The sequence below is a fragment of the Cucurbita moschata genome, unplaced genomic scaffold (assembly GCF_002738365.1).
Source record: "Cucurbita moschata cultivar Rifu unplaced genomic scaffold, Cmos_1.0 Cmo_Scf00007, whole genome shotgun sequence".
In the NCBI taxonomy this organism is placed as follows: domain Eukaryota; kingdom Viridiplantae; phylum Streptophyta; class Magnoliopsida; order Cucurbitales; family Cucurbitaceae; genus Cucurbita; species Cucurbita moschata.
In genome coordinates, this window is record NW_019268523.1 from 2,357,398 (window position 1) to 2,372,715 (window position 15,318).

The 15,318-nt window shown below is 36.6% G+C and overlaps 3 protein-coding genes and 1 long non-coding RNA gene across 10 annotated transcripts; 2 read left to right on the plus strand and 2 right to left on the minus strand.

Annotated features, from left to right (window-relative positions):
- Window positions 1–599: 599 nt before the first annotated feature.
- On the minus strand, window positions 600–2,179 carry LOC111445379. The gene is made up of 3 exons (XR_002710828.1): window positions 2,114–2,179; window positions 1,845–1,972; window positions 600–803 (listed from the first exon to the last, which is right to left on the minus strand). It is a non-coding gene; the product is annotated as an uncharacterized LOC111445379 (long non-coding RNA).
- Window positions 2,180–2,861: 682 nt separating this feature from the next.
- LOC111444696 lies at window positions 2,862–6,796 on the plus strand. 3 transcript variants are annotated; one of them, XM_023082701.1, is made up of 6 exons: window positions 3,107–3,624; window positions 3,660–3,774; window positions 4,454–4,603; window positions 5,239–5,329; window positions 6,043–6,109; window positions 6,499–6,796. In XM_023082701.1, the coding sequence occupies exons 3-6, from the start codon at window positions 4,489–4,491 to the stop codon at window positions 6,550–6,552; spliced, it is 327 nt and encodes a 108-aa protein (XP_022938469.1). In that variant the 5' UTR covers window positions 3,107–3,624; window positions 3,660–3,774; window positions 4,454–4,488; the 3' UTR covers window positions 6,553–6,796. The 3 variants fall into 3 exon arrangements, with proteins under 3 accessions (XP_022938467.1, XP_022938468.1, XP_022938469.1); XM_023082699.1 differs by lacking the exons at window positions 3,107–3,624; window positions 3,660–3,774 and adding an exon at window positions 2,862–3,078; XM_023082700.1 differs by lacking the exons at window positions 3,107–3,624; window positions 3,660–3,774 and adding an exon at window positions 2,862–3,078 and having other exon boundaries at window positions 6,043–6,150; window positions 6,496–6,576.
- Window positions 6,797–7,793: 997 nt separating this feature from the next.
- Window positions 7,794–10,387, minus strand: LOC111445663 (U11/U12 small nuclear ribonucleoprotein 31 kDa protein). 2 transcript variants are annotated; one of them, XM_023084185.1, is made up of 2 exons: window positions 9,533–10,387; window positions 7,794–8,207 (listed from the first exon to the last, which is right to left on the minus strand). In XM_023084185.1, exon 1 carries the CDS (start codon window positions 10,345–10,347, stop codon window positions 9,568–9,570), a length of 780 nt encoding a protein of 259 aa, XP_022939953.1. In that variant the 5' UTR covers window positions 10,348–10,387; the 3' UTR covers window positions 7,794–8,207; window positions 9,533–9,567. The 2 variants fall into 2 exon arrangements, with proteins under 2 accessions (XP_022939953.1, XP_022939952.1); XM_023084184.1 differs by having other exon boundaries at window positions 7,794–9,324.
- A 587-nt stretch (window positions 10,388–10,974) lies between these two features.
- Window positions 10,975–15,080, plus strand: LOC111445573. Of its 4 annotated transcripts, XM_023084040.1 has the most exons (3): window positions 10,975–11,199; window positions 13,779–13,840; window positions 14,018–15,080. In XM_023084040.1, the coding sequence occupies exon 3, from the start codon at window positions 14,046–14,048 to the stop codon at window positions 14,835–14,837; it is 792 nt and encodes a 263-aa protein (XP_022939808.1). In that variant the 5' UTR covers window positions 10,975–11,199; window positions 13,779–13,840; window positions 14,018–14,045; the 3' UTR covers window positions 14,838–15,080. The 4 variants fall into 4 exon arrangements, with proteins under 4 accessions (XP_022939808.1, XP_022939809.1, XP_022939810.1 ...); XM_023084041.1 differs by lacking the exon at window positions 13,779–13,840 and having other exon boundaries at window positions 14,045–15,080; XM_023084042.1 differs by lacking the exon at window positions 13,779–13,840 and having other exon boundaries at window positions 14,065–15,080.
- The last annotated feature ends 238 nt before the right edge of the window (window positions 15,081–15,318 follow it).

The following is a 15,318-nucleotide window of genomic DNA, read 5'->3' on the forward strand; positions in this document are numbered from 1 at the left end:
CAAAAAAAAAAAAAAAAAAAGAAGGTTATACGTACTCGTAGGAAGATGGATGTTGTCCCCTGCTCGGGCAATTGTAAGGGCCCGTCCTCTCTCTATATCTTCTTCCCTCTTAACGGCTACGACCTCTGTTTTCTTTATAAGGGCGTAGAAACCTCTCCCTGATAGAAGCGTTTTAAAAACCTTGAAGGGAAGCCCGAAAAGGGAAACCTAAAGTCGGCTAGCGATGGGCTTGAGCTGTTACAAATGGTATCTGAGTCAGATCCTAGACAACGTGCCAATGAGGACACTGGCTTTTAAAGAGGTGGATTGTGAGATTTTACATGGGTTGGAGAGAGGAACGAAACATTCTTTATAAGGGCGTGGAAACCTCTCCCTCATTGACGCGTTTTAAACCCCTTGAAGGGAAGCCCGGAAGGGGAAGGCCAAAATTTGCTTGCGGTGGGCTTGGGCTGTTACAAATGGTATCAGAGCTAGATCCTAGACAGCGTGCCATCGAGGACACTGGATTCCAAGGAAGTGGATTGTGAGATCCTACATAGGTTGGAGAGAGGAATAAAGCATTCCTTCTAAGGGTGTGGAAACCTCTTCCTCGTAAAGGGTTTTAAAAACCTTGAAGGAAAACTCAAAAAGGAAAGCCCAAAGAGGACAATATGTGCTAGCGGTAGACTTGAGTTATTACATTATCATTGCCACCACTCCGAGGACCAATATCCCTATTGTAGCCACTGTCTTTGACATAGCCATTTTGAAGATAACGGTCACTAACATCATATCTATCAAAGCGATCTCCGGCAAAAGGGTACCTGCAGAGTTTGCATACAAAATCTCAGATGTAGTGCCAGGGCGTACACATATAGAACGTATGTGAATGAGTGTATAACAGATGTAGGAAGATGCTGCTCACTCTTCCATCCTCACATCACTATAATTATTAGAACGAATAAGAGATGTAAAAAACTACCCGTTGTAGTCTCGATTTCCATACTTATGATCTCTACAATCAAAATGATCTCTATCACCATATCGCCCTTCATCATAACGGTCGTCCACATACCGGTCGCAATCTCCTCCAAAACGATCCCCCACGGCCATCACCATCAAATCGAGACGTGACGAAAATGAACCTCTACCCCTCCCAAGTCCACCACTAACTGAAGAACAGTCTCGTGCCCAATGCCCTGGACTTCCAAATTGAAGCATTCATCTTGCCCTACAGATCTATCTCCTCCTCTCCCAAAACTAGCTCTACCACCAGATGAATAGCCTCCTCCTCTGAGGCATGGCTCTGCATCATCTCCCTCCATCTTAGGTTCAGCCTTATTTACTGAGATAATCCGCTCACTAAACTCATGCCCATGCATCTCTCTGATTGCATCAAGTTAAATATCTCTTCAATGCTCTTGAATCTTAAAGGAGCAGACATCAGGTATGAACTACTTTGCAAAATCATTTAACAAGGAGGACCCGTATATATCAACAAAAAACTGAGTATTAAGAGTTCTAGAAGCGCTGCGCAACCCAACAACTTATAACCCAAACTTAGTCTCTGGATTGTCAGGGAATTGAGGTGTATTATTTTGACAAAGCTTTCCTTACAAAATACTATCAGTTTCCCACCAATTTCTTCCATTGTATGTATACTGATGGATAGCATTTCTTGTCTACTAACACAATTTCTTCCAAGAACAGTAAGAAAGAGAGCCCGAATCAAACTATTCGCTATAATCAAACTAATCCGAAGAATTCGGATTCATATAGCTTAAATAAATCAATACATCCTGATGGTTTCCACGTGCACAAAATTTAATTAATAAACAAATGAGAAACACAAGGCGAAAGTTTACCTGAGCTTCAAGAATTTTGCCGAACCGGCTGAAAGCATTCCCAAGCTGATCTCCGAGATATTCAATGAGAGTCCTCCAACAAACATTCGCAGCCATTACCTCCTCTGGCTATCAATCAGATGCGATTCCTACAGAAAACAAAAAACATAACTGGAAACTGAATACGATCTACTCAGAAAATACAGAAATCGAGCCTCTCCGCCTGATTCGACATGGTCCATTTCAAATCAAAATTTCAGAGTTGCAAAGAGAGAAGAATTAACACTCACCTCTGTGCCTGTAGTAGCAAGTCCATGAGCGCCACAGGGTGCAGGGTGCAGGGTGCAGGGTTCAAGGCTCCAGAGCTTAAACCCTCTATGGTCCGTGGTCGAGTTATTCCGCGGTCCGTACTAAATTATAAAATTTTGGGCTTGGGCTTAATATTGGGCCTGGGCCTGATCTTGGGCTTGGGCTTGACTCTTTTCTGGTAGTGGACATGGTCTTTTTTGGGGCCTCTTGGTGTTATTTTAAAGACTTGGATTTTATGCAATTTATTTATTCGAAATAAATCAATTTTAATCCCTCAATTTGTATTAATTTGGAATTTAAAATTTTAATTTAATAAAAATAGACCTTAAAATATTGGAATGTATATAAAGAAGGGCTTCCTAATTATTATTATTATTATTATTTATTTTTCTATTTTTTTCCAATTTTAATCCCTAAATTTGTATTAATTTGGAATTTAAAATTTTAATTTAATATAAATAGACCTTAAAAATTAAAAATAGAATGTATATAAAAAAGGCTTCCTAATTATTATTATTATTATTATTTATTTTTTCCGTCTTAATTTTGATGCGTTTTTAAATGCAGAATACAAGCAAGATCCGCGTGTAGAAACAACGATGACTTGGAATGACAAAAATACCCCTTCTTCAGAAGTTCGGTAAAGGGTTTTTCCGTCAATTCACATCATTGGAAAAAATAGTTAAACCCCATTATCCATTCCTAGTCACATCCACGTCAGCAGCCGACGCGAGTCGTCAAATCGGAGAAGAAAACGCCATGCATTTTGACGAAAACGATCGCGATTTTTTCTGTTCTTCTCGTTTCCATTTTCTTTCTCTGTGAGCTTCGTTATCTGCTTTTCGCTTGAACACAGACACCGAGATTTGGATTTTTTTGTTAATTGCATTGTGTCTGTTCTTCTTTATCGATTGGAATAATGCATTTGTGATGTTTCCACCTCGAGGTATGAATTTGAATGCGCTTTTTTCTGGTGAATCTGTTTCTTCTTTCTGTTGTTTTGATTTCGATTCCGATTCTGTGTGTTTTTGTTCCTTGGAAGTGGGCGCTTGAATGTTTATTGGACCAAATGTATTTGATATTGTGTAGAATCTGTTGCGCTGGTGGCTCTTTTTACGGGATTTTGATTTGTTCCCGACGTTATTTTTCATTTCGAGATTAAATTCGCTTTTCCATTAGGTTCGAATTCGATGGTTAGGTTTGGTTAGGTCATGTTAGGTGTGAGAGCAAAAGAATCCTAGGTCGTATAGTTGTAGTGTTTTCGGTTGAGGAGTTGGGAACTCTCGTCTCTCATTTTTTCATTTTATTTTATCTTGATCCTCTAAACTGATGGAGAATGTTAAATTTCTTCGAAGAACCATCTAGCATTTGATTTCTTTACGGGAGAAATGGTATTAAATTTCTGTTAATTTACTTGATTGGCTCATCAGACGACACTCCGGGTCCTCAAAACGGACCTATTGATCTGATTGGACCATGACGATAATTGGAGGTAGTGTCTGACTTTGTACGAGTACAATTATGGAGCCTCATTTGTTTTTTCTTGACAAATAGACAGTATTGATTCAGTTCTATGCATTTTTATGTCATCGAGGTGGATAGAGAAACACGGTCTTGTCTGCTTTATGGAACAAGAAACAGGGTTAGTTCTTCCAGTCCACCGAATCTGTATTGGTTTAGTTCATACTTCAGAGTACGGAAAGAAGAAAAGTTTGAGGATCCTGAAACATTCACGGTTCTTGATTTGAAAAATTTTCTTAGTGGCCAATGGAAATGTTACTTAAGAAATCTTTTTATAAACTTATTTACACTACGATCTCCTATTGAAAAGTAGTTCCTGATATACATTCAATTGAGGATCAGTTAGTCGGAGTCGAAGTAGATTATTTCGAAATATTTCTCATCTATTCTATTATATATGTGCATATGTTGCCATAAAATTTTCTCAATACAGTTGAACATCAACCAGTTTCTTCGCTAGTTTTATCTGTCAAGCAGGTTAAATAAGAAGTTCTGCAAATTTTGTTGCAGCGCATGTTCAAATAGCTTAACAAGATTGTGGGTTTCAGTTTGAAACTAGACTGATTGTTTTAATGGGCATATATAAAACTTATAGTGAGAATATTGTTCAATTTTTGTGAACGTTGACTTTTTTTGTCAGTTGGTATGTTTTTCAGCTTGTCTTGTTTCTGTTTCTAGTGGATAATATATATATATATATATATATGGTAACTAACTGTTCTGAGGAAGCCTTTTAAGTCAGAACTTGCTAGGTATCTCTTGTGGGCATCTAAAAGAGAGTTCGTGCTTTATTATTGCAGGAAGGAATGAGTCTATTAGTTCAGAGAAGCTGGAGATGAGTAAAGAAAGTTCCCATACGAAAGAGAAAACGACTATTGGTCGTTCTTCATCTAGTGAAGTGAGAAAGCCTGCAGAAAAAGATCTAAGCTCCTCCACGTTTGTCAACCAGGGTAAGGCACCTATTTTCAGTTTCTTGGAATTGTATTTTTTTTTTTTAATGATTTATTATGCCTGTTGTAAACGGATGACCCCATGGAGCTTGGAAGTTTTAGAATAAATGCTTAGAAAAAAAAAAAGTAGCAAAGCTTGTTGTTTGATTCTGTTGATGTTAGTTGTTTTTTAGGTTCCCTATAGCAATTTATGTATTCCATTCGAAATAGAGACTCCAATTAGACTCTCTTACTTAGGAGTGACTGACAATGGGAAACAATAAATCCCAGCTAGTATCTTAGAAGACGTTGGCATTGGTTGACGAAATGGTGATGGAATCATTTAATTGATCTGAGTTTTCTGAATGTGGTAAATGCATGTGTGAGTGTTAAAGGTGGAAGTCAGGAAAAACTGAAGGAAAATGGACTAATCTGGGCAGAGGAGATGTTTTCTGAGGGAAAATGGTCTTCTTCCTGACCTATAGATTTTTGTTTCATTGATTGAATATCAGATGATGCAAATCATGAAAAGGGATCTACCATGAATTAAAAAGGAATTATTTGTTTCTTCAATCCTAGATTTCTTAAAATAGTGACACATTATGTTTGGTTTGAAATGTATGTTCATTATCGTTCTGTTTCGATGTGTTGTGTAGCTGCAATTCGTTGGCACGAGAGTAGAAAGAAGTGGGTTGATACTAAACAATCTCAACAACAACAAAGAATGGAAAGGGATTCGATCATAAGGTGATCTCTCGCTCTTCTGATTTTTCTCAGTTGCAAAGAATTTAATCATTCCATTCTGCTTTTGCTTGCAAGTAGTTTAGTTGGTGAACTTGAAAACATATTTATAATCATAAATGAAGATTTCTGCACACGCAGATAAAGTTGAACAAGAAATCCTACTGTGAACACTGTAATACTATTAAAATGAACCCCGAAAGATAACAACAAATTATCCAAAACAGGAGTGGGCAAACAAGTAGACCTCCTAGTTTTTTAGGATCAAAATATGCCTGAAGATATTATTAACTTAAGCTTATTGAATTTAAATTAAAAATTTTAAAACGTCGAGGTAGCAACTACTCTGGGATCAACCAAATGAAATTAGCAAAGATGGAAATAAAAAATCTGTAGTTCTAGAATCAACTCTTTGACGGGGATAACTTGTCCATAACCATAGACCATAACTAAGAAATCAAGATTATTTGTAATAGCTCCATTCATATGCGCAGTTGCTGGCCCACGTTGTTATAAATGATTCAACAGGCTTAACATTAAAGAGAAGTAAAGTGCAAGCAGAAATAGGTCATTTTATATCTTGAAATAACGTGCATTTTCCATTTTTTAATGAACAAGTATTTGATTTTCTTCTGTTGCTTTCCTTGACCCCCATCCCAAAAAAGAAACATTTACTATGAATATAATCTAAATGATAATTTTTCACTCTGAATTTGCAGCTGGTCAACAGCATATGAAGATTTGCTCTCCACTTACGAGCCCTTCAGTGAGCCAATACCTCTCCCTGTAAGCTTCTGAAAAGGGCATGCAATTACAATACATACATACACACACGTATATACATACATATGTATGTAGGCATGTATGCACATATATATTCCATCTGCCTGCTCAATCAATTGCACATTAAAACCAGATTTCTGTTGATGTTGCATGTGTTCTTGGTTCTTCTGATAAGGAACGTTATTGGGGTATTAATGATATCTTAATAAACAGCTAAGGAGTTTGTTAGGAGAGTTTAGTTTTAACTGAGGTGGACATTGATTAAGTTGGTTTAGGGTTGAGTGGCATCTCAAGAAAGGGGAGGTTCTCTTGTTTATCTTTTACGTCGCAATATGTTTCGGGTTCTATCAGCTGCCAATAACGTTTGTTGATGCTTGTGATGTGACTGGCAGGAGATGGTAGATTTCTTGGTTGATATATGGCATGATGAGGGGCTTTTTGACTAGATAACACAATAAATATTTAAGCAGTAGACAAGTTTCGGACGAGGTACCGAGTTTCGGGACAGTACCAGTTCTTCCATCTACTAATTCTATGAAGATTATGATCTTACATCGTTGTGATCTTTGTTCAAACTAGCAGCTAATTCAACATTTGTTTTATTGGCCTCTGTTTATGGGGGTAACATCTGATATTTTTGCACAAGTTCAGAGTCGTGGACACTTATTTGGAGAATTATTTTTTATGTTTGCAAGAGTTGCTATTAATGACTGATAAAAGTTAATGGTACTGTCGAAGCATCCAATATTACCAAATATATGATTTAATTAGTTAGTTAATAGGTGATTTTGATTTAAGTTTGAAGTAAAATTATGTGTTTATTTATTTTTCTTTTTTAATTTTTTTGTTTCAAAACGTGAAATAAAGTTTATTTTTTAATTGGATAGATTTTAATTAAATTCTACAACATACTTGCAATTTTTTTTAACACATCGCAAGTGTTTCTTGTTTTGAGTTTAAGTTTGATTTGAATGGTTTTATTTCTATGAAATTTTAAATTTTTGAAAAATACGTATTTATACTATCTCTTATGATGATTTATTTAAGGTTAAAAGAGATTTTATTAATTACTATGCCTTATTGAGAACTGCACTTGAACCACCTAATGCACAAACTTGCACTTGAACATCACTAATGCACGGTTGTTAGTCACACAATTACAGTTCCCGTGAGAGTACCACCAATGCATGGTTGTTAGTCACACAATTACAGTTCCATGGTTGTTAGTCACACAATTACAGTTCCCGTGAGAGTAGCATGGCAAGGAGCACACTTGACAGGAGTCCCTAATTCAAAATAGAGTAGAGTGTGAGGAGCACAGAGCTTCCATTTCCAAGTACAATCCTCCACCTCAAGGCGTGTTTCCAGAGATCTTTCCTCGGAGATACTTTTAGACTTTGTATATTTAATTCTCAAATCTCATCATATAAATAGAAATTTAAACAAGCCCAAGTGCAATTTGCAAGTTAAATTAATTAAATTTTATGGCATAATTCATGAATCTTCAAAAGTGTAATAAAACCATAAAGCTCCTATACATTTAAAATTTTTAAAATTTATTCATTTAATTATAAGGTAATAAATTGGAGTTTATGCCTACTAAAACTCAAACTTAAACTTACACTTATATGATTAATAAATTCATAGTTTTTTAAAAACTAAAAAATCGAGAGAACGGTCCAAGAAAAGCAGTATAATCAAGCGATAATTAAATACCAAAAGATGCTCTGGTTCTCTCCATTCCAAACTTCAATACCCATTCTAACAAAATAGAAGCCTGGCTCTTACAGCCCTTGCTGCTGCTTACCTCGACCTTCCTCAAGAAAGACAGCTTTTATCCATAGCCAGAGCCTGTTTTAAGGGCATATTAAATGAAGATAGGCAGTAAGTAAGGCACCACAGCTCATTTCCCCTCTCTTCCTCAGAGGTAGTATTTCTCCATTTCTCAACTTTGTTTTCGGTCTTCTCGACCATTAACCGTCCTGGACGATTGATTACTGAGGGCAGTGAACGAAGATCCCAGTGATGTGGTCGACTTCCTCCACCAGATACTATTACTCGCCGACATATTCTCGTTAAGCTTAATATGAAGTGAAATCTTCTGCAGGTTGTAGGAAAAAATGGCTTAATGTCATTGCCATTTCAAAATAGGACTCCACTTCTACAAATTGGGAGTGGGTGAATTTAAATTCTAAGAGATGCAATAGTAAAAGATTTCATAACATCACTGTTTTTTCAAGAAGCCTACTTCAACTTCAGCTATAAAATGAACGGTTAGAAGAGAGAGGACTTTAAACTAATTTCCCTTGGTCTTTTATCAATATGGTTTTGGTCAAAGTTCTTTTTGTTGAACGAGAAAACAATTGTAAATCCATTATGTTCAATTCTTAATTAAAACCCTTCTTTTCCAAGAGAGCATCTAAGAAGTCCAAATATACAGGATCATATATTTATATGCCATCCCAATCAGATTAAAAAACCTTCTTTCCCTTTTTCACCGACGACTTTACTCCGAACAAACCTCCTCCTGTGGGTAAGGACAACAAAGCACACGGGCGGAGGTCTACAATCAGATTTAATCCTATCTTCTCTGCTATAAGTGTGATTTAGATCTAGTAGGTGCAAAATCTAAGAATGCCTTCTGAATGTTATCCTTGAGACATCCTGAGCTATGCTCTCACATAGAATTTTGCATTAAAGCCTCGGGGTTTGTCATCAGGACTTTCCCACTGTAAGTGCTTCCTCAATTTTGGTCAAGTCAATGGCTTAGATGAAAAGTAAAGGCAGGGAAAATCCAGAAAAGCCAAGGGATTTCACCAAAAAAATTAGTCCAATTGACATTGAGAGGGAAATAATTACATAAGGCTTTGAAGTGGATACACATACAACAATTTGGAATGAAGGAACAAAACTAGATGAGTACAAAAAAGGGAAAAAGGAAAAATCTCCATTTTTATCATCAAAGCCTTTGGAATGGATACACACAGAAAAATTTCCACAGCAAATGAATAATAGACGAAGAGGTGACCTGATTCTCCCTATGAGTTTGTTAGGATTCAGTTGTTCTTCTTCTTCTTCTGGCTTAAACTGTTAATAGCAGTATCTCTGTCCTTTTGAGTTCAACATAACATTTGAAGTTGGGGATGTATAGGGTGAGGTCATGTGTCTTAATCAATTGAGCTATATGCTCAAGTTGGCTACCTCTATCCTTAAAATTCCTGACATTATCATGAAGCAGAAATTAAACTACCTACCTATAACTCATTCTTAGTTACTGCACCTGGCAGCCCAAGTTTATAGTTTGTAAGCTTAATTTCATCTAACAATGGCTCCCAAACATCATGCACCAAAATCATACAGAAATTAGAGGCTCAAAATATGATGTACGACAGAAAAAAAAAGCCCATATAAGTAAAAACCACGCACCTTCGCAAACTCTTTCCAAAGAGACAAGCTAAAAGTTACTCATCTTCACCACTCTCGTCACTGAAATAACTCGCTTTCTTCGCTTTTTTCTTCTCTACAACGTTCTCACTGCTAGTCAGCAGTCTTTGGTCTGCATCTCCGTCCACCACTGAGGCCCAATTGTCATCCTCAAAACCTTCCCCATCATCCGATCCCCAATCCTCCTCGTGCCTAGCACCGACTCCACCCTTTCTCACCCGCTTCGGTTCAGGTCGCTCCCTTGGCCCCAATTGATTTTTAGGACACTCATAAGACAAATGTCCATCAACTGCGCCGCACTCGTAGCACCTACTCTTGTCTTTATAAACCCTCTTCCTTATAAACTCAGCGGCGCGACCATTATCATTCGCTATAGCAACCTTCAGAGCACGGCCATTCAAAATCTTCCCATGCATCTGTTTCACGGTCTTGACCGCGTCGTCCTGAGAAATAAACTGGACGAACGCAGCGCCGCGAGACTTGCGAGTCTGGCGATCTTTCAACACCGTAACACGAGCGATCTTACCGAAAGTGGAGAAGAGAGTATGGAGATCCGAATTAGTGAGTGAATAGTCGAAATTGGAAACGTAGACAGTAGACTTCGAAGGAACCAAACCACCAGAACCTCCGCCGGACTTGGTGGAAGAGTGTGAGTGCGATTGCGATGAGAAGTGCGACTGTGAAGACGACGGCGGCGGTGGGGCAGAAGAGGTGGCGGAGGGATATCGATAATAGAAGGTTTCGTCGTCGTCGCTGTCGCTATTAGGGTTTTTGGCTCTCTTCTCCTTGCGCGACATTTTTTCACCGTCCGTCTCCAGCAACGACCAATTTGGCGGTCATTTAAAGTAACCGTACTTTTTTAGGTTAAAATACAATTTTGACCTTTTAATTTAATTTATGCCCCCTCAATTTTTTTAAATTAAAATTAAAATTTTCAATTTTTCAATTTTTTTATAAAAAATTTCTATATCTACTTAATAAAAAATAAAATGTTCAAAATATATAAAATTCATATTCATATTCATATTTAAGAGCTATTTATCTTCAAATTTTTTAAATTTATCAGAAAACTATTAATATTAATATTTAAAATTTAATGGTCTCTTAATTAACATTTTTAAAAGGTCAATAATTAAATAAAGAGAAATTTAAAATTATAATTTAACTTTTTAAAGATTATTAATATATATATTTTTTCTTTTCTAGTACAATTAGTTTTTATAAAAATATATATATATATTATTCAATTTGGCCTTATATATTATGGAAAAATTCAATTAAGTCCCATAAAATTATTAAATTTGTTAAGCAAATAAATAAATAAATAAACAACCTCTAATAAACTAATTTTCTGAAATTTCCATGCCAAGGGTATTTTCGTAATTTTACTTCATTACAATAAGAGAATCTTCGATCAGAAGAAGGAAGCCCCCCCCCCCCACAAGAAGCGAGAGAAATAGGTTAGCTGCTTCTCCAAGCCTCACCGGATTCAATGGCAGAGCTCTGCTGACGAAAATAAATTCGAATTTGGCTCTACATGCCGTCGTCGGCTAACTTTTCTGTAAAGCCTGAAGAAGAACACAAATTTCAGCGCTTTCATCTGCCTCTAACGACCTTCGCCTGAGCGCCTTGGATTTCTAGGGTTTCCTGTAAGTGATTCTTTTTTTTCTTTTTTTTTTCTTTGCGAATTTATCCATTTTCATCGTGCTTGTTTTCTTATACGTCCTGGCACTGGTTGAAGAATGGAAATTCTATTTTAAATTTTTGTAAAAAAATTACGATAGTTTAGCTGGGTGTTGGCAAAGAGAGCTAATTCCCCTCATGATAAGAATGATCTTCTAGGATCGTAATTATAGGTTTATCTCTAAATTATGATCTCAGGTTAGGTTTGACAATAGCACCGCTTCAATTCTACTCCAAACCAAGGATCACAATGAGGATCTTTGTAATGTCAGTAAATAAGAAATCAATATTGTGTTGCTGTGAAGAAATGATGAAAAATGGTTAATTTCTTCGTAGTTTTATCTACTTCCTGTGTCATTTATTTACGTCTTGGGCTTTTCAAGTTAATTCTTGCTGGATCCTTTCATCTAAATGTATAAACTCTCAAATCAAGCTGTAACAAATCATTACTTTGTTGACAACTCTTGTTGGGAATTTAGGAGGCGCAAGCTGCTGTGGAAAGTTGGATGTTCGACCCACTTTGTTTGAAATCTGATGCTGAGCTGATATTTTATTTCAGCAAAAACTTAAAACAACCTCAAATGAAGAATGTTGTTTTCATTAAAAAAATCCCATCACTTGTCTCAAAAAGCCAGCCAAAATCGGGTAAACCTGACCCAATCATAATCATTTGCCACAGAGTTTGAAACAGTCTGGTATTTAGTTTATGGTCTTGGCGGTTATGGAAGGGCTCAATGGCTTATATTTGGGTTGGGCATAGTCCATAATTTTGGAAAATATTACAAGTATGGGGCGTCACAATCGCACTCTTCCGGCAACAAAACAGCGATCGTGCGACACTTGTTTTAATCCAGCGAACAAGTCAGTTGTGAGAAATTTGGACGTTGCGGACAACGTCGGCGTATCTTCAGGCCTTGAGTCACGTTTGCGAGAAATGTTTTAGAAAATGTGAGCGAAGAACTAGTTTGAAAATGATTTGAAAGAATTGAAGAAAGTAACATTATATGACTATAAGCAAATAAAGGAACACCACAACTTAAATAGCATATAACTCAGTGCAGGAATATGTAGCAACTAGTCATATCTCCTTATAGTACATTTTGAGACATCTTAGCCCTGGAGGGTGTAGACATGATTTTGGTGAATAGTCATACACCTCCATATTGACACAACATGAAATAGTAAAGATCTATCTAAGATGAAAGTATGTCAAAAGAGTTTGGAACGGACATGTGGTCATGGATAACACGTCCTGGACAAGCATGATCGGGACATCCGACATGCGGCCATAGACAACACGCTTTGGGTAAGCATGAGCATGACACGAGGCACCCCTAGGCCCCAAGTTTTGATGGTAACAGCTCTTAGATTGGACATCGTAATTGGAAGTCAAAGTTGACGGTTGATATACAGTGGCATTATAAAGATGCATATGCATTCTCTCCCCTTAAGTATATCTTGTAGGTTCTCGATGTTAGCATCACAGTTTAGCTTGGCTATGTTGTAATATTATGTTGGCTAACCAGTCTCTAGTGTGTGTCAATCATAATTAAGCGAGGTTGCTCGTACTTCTTTGGGACCATTGTGCATGCAGTTGATTTGGAAACACCATTGCTGAAGTGGTAGGGACTTAACATTGAAAAGTAAGAAATGAAACTTGGAGCTATGATGAACAAACTACAGTGTAGAAGATGTAAGGTATCAATCGTTGTTGACTAAATATTAAGAAGTGAAAGACTCGCCCATAGTTAGACAATATTCACAATGAGATTCACCTACATGTTTATATGTCATGGCATGAAATTATATGTAAGCCCAAGCCCACCGCGTTGAGCTTTTTCTTTTGGACTTTCTCTCAAGGGTTTTAAAACGCGTCTGCTAGGAAGAAGTTTCCATACCCTTATAAAGAATGTTTTGTTCTCCTCCCCAACTAATATGGGATCTCACATTCGAGGTTTAGCGTCCTCGCTGGCACACCTCCCGATATTTGGCTCTACTACCATTTGTAACATCATCAAAGCCTTTCTTGGGGTAATTTGGCTCAAGCAAAGCCACCCTATTTTCATGGACTAAGCTATGAAATTCTCATTCTTTTTTTTAACACCTTGTTTATTCTTTTCTATCTTGGGGTTCATTCTCCCCATACTTTTGTGATTGCCTCTCATTGGTCTAGCTTTTTGTAACTCACATGGACTTTTGTAAATTCATGCCATCTATGAAATGAAGGCTCTATGCTTCTCACATGTCCATGCTTAATTTCATGAGATATGCATATGAGTTTATGTTATGATGTCACAACTGCACCATACAGAAGTTATTTATTAGAACAAGTATATTTACACGTTCTTTTAGCTTTTTTTTTTTTTTTTTTTTTTTTTTTTTTTTTTTTTTTTTTTTTTTTTTTTTTTTTTTTTTTTTTTTTTTTTTTTTTTTTTTTTTTTTTTTTTTTTTTTTTTTTTTTTTTTTTTTTTTTTTTTTTTTTTTTTTTTTTTTTTTTTTTTTTTTTTTTTTTTTTTTTGAATGTGAACTTTGTTATTGGTTTTAGACCCCTGCCAATGCTTAAGTAAGCAAGGCACGCAAATCTAGGCGACAAAGAGGAGATAAGAGGTTGCCTTTTCTATAAATTTCAGATTCACTAAATTATTTGTTACATTGTTTTTTTAATCTATTCTTTGAATTTTTATCTTATTCCTAGTGTTGTTGTGGCACCTCAGCTCTGTTTAATTTGTTTGTCTGTCTTCCATTTCTATTAGCAATTACATCTGTTATGTTTCATAAACCCAGTGATGAACTGCCATTCACCTTTGAAAGGATGCATGGATTCTCCACAGTTGATGGCTTTGTGGAGATAGCTGAAAGCTCAGCAGAGATGATCAAGTATATAGCAAATGAACCTTCGACTGGGCTTTTCTACATTCAACAGCATACAAAAAATGCTGTTCCCAATGTTATCAATCTCAAGAATAGTGTCGTGGACAAGTCTCACGAAACAACTTTGCACGCTGAAGATTCGGAGGATTCAATCACGATGTTGCAGTCGATGAAAGACTGTGGATTTCCTATTGCTGATGAAATGATCAGAGACATCAAGAAGTCTCTTGCAGTCATGTCAACCAAACAACCAAGAAGAGGTTTGATCCGTAATACTTCTGGTACACAGCAGCCAGGGAGAATGAGCACTTGGAGATCAGCCACGTGGGGGCGAAGCGCAATCGTTGCCCCACGCGATGATGACAGTGGTGGCTACATTTCGACAGTATTCAAATCAGCGAGAGAAAAGGCGAGCAACTTTAAGTGGCCACAACTTGACATCAAGGAAGATCTTGCACGGGTTGAAGTCGACGAGCTACCACCACAACCTAACGAACCACCAGTTGCATCTGCTAGTTCTACTTCATCACAGCCAGATATAGACACTGAGGAGTTGCCTCTGGCCAGACAAGTAAACGATGAGTTGCAACGGGACGAGCAGGTTGATGTCGGTATGAATACCGATTTACTTTCGGTGTCCGATAACTTCGACGACTTCAGGGCTGATAAAGAAGCAAAACTGGAGGAGTGGTTGGGAGGGTCTGGCGGCTTGAATGATGTCAAAGAGATTTGAGGGCAGGGAGAGGCCATCAACATTAATTTTGTGTAGTATAACTGTAAAAATTATCAGATAAAAATCACTCTACACACGTTCTCTTCCATCATTTTGTCCGACCCTTAACTTCTAGAGACATCATTCCATAAATTTATTAAATTGCACTGGTGATGAGTTGTATTTCCATAGTTTTGTAACATGAGGCTGTTGAAACAAATATTTATTGTAGTTACAGATTAATATTTATTACTGATAATGTTAGTTTTTCTTTTAATTAAATATCTTAATTAAGCTGAATTGGAGATAAAAGTGATTCCTCAGTGATGAGAATCACCTAAAAAGTAGAGTTCATATTAGTTTGTTAAATCAAATATCTTAAAGTAAGAACTTATTTAAGATTCGATTAAATTTTAAGGTAAGAACATTTATTTGAGGTTTATGTTATCTTATTTTCTTCGCATCTTTCTTTTAAGTTTTATATTACATGATTGATGTCTTT

Bases quoted from the DNA above. Each gene is read 5' to 3' on its own strand.
- LOC111444696 (XM_023082699.1), top strand. The intron at 5,330-6,042 runs GTGATCTCTCGC...CTGAATTTGCAG, and splicing joins GAAAGGGATTCGATCATAAG to CTGGTCAACAGCATATGAAG. The intron at 6,110-6,498 runs GTAAGCTTCTGA...TGTGACTGGCAG, and splicing joins GTGAGCCAATACCTCTCCCT to GAGATGGTAGATTTCTTGGT.
- LOC111445663 (XM_023084185.1), bottom strand. From the start codon at position 10,347: ATGTCGCGCAAGGAGAAGAGAGCCAAAAACCCTAATAGCGACAGCGAC.
- LOC111445573 (XM_023084040.1), top strand. From the start codon at position 14,046: ATGCATGGATTCTCCACAGTTGATGGCTTTGTGGAGATAGCTGAAAGC.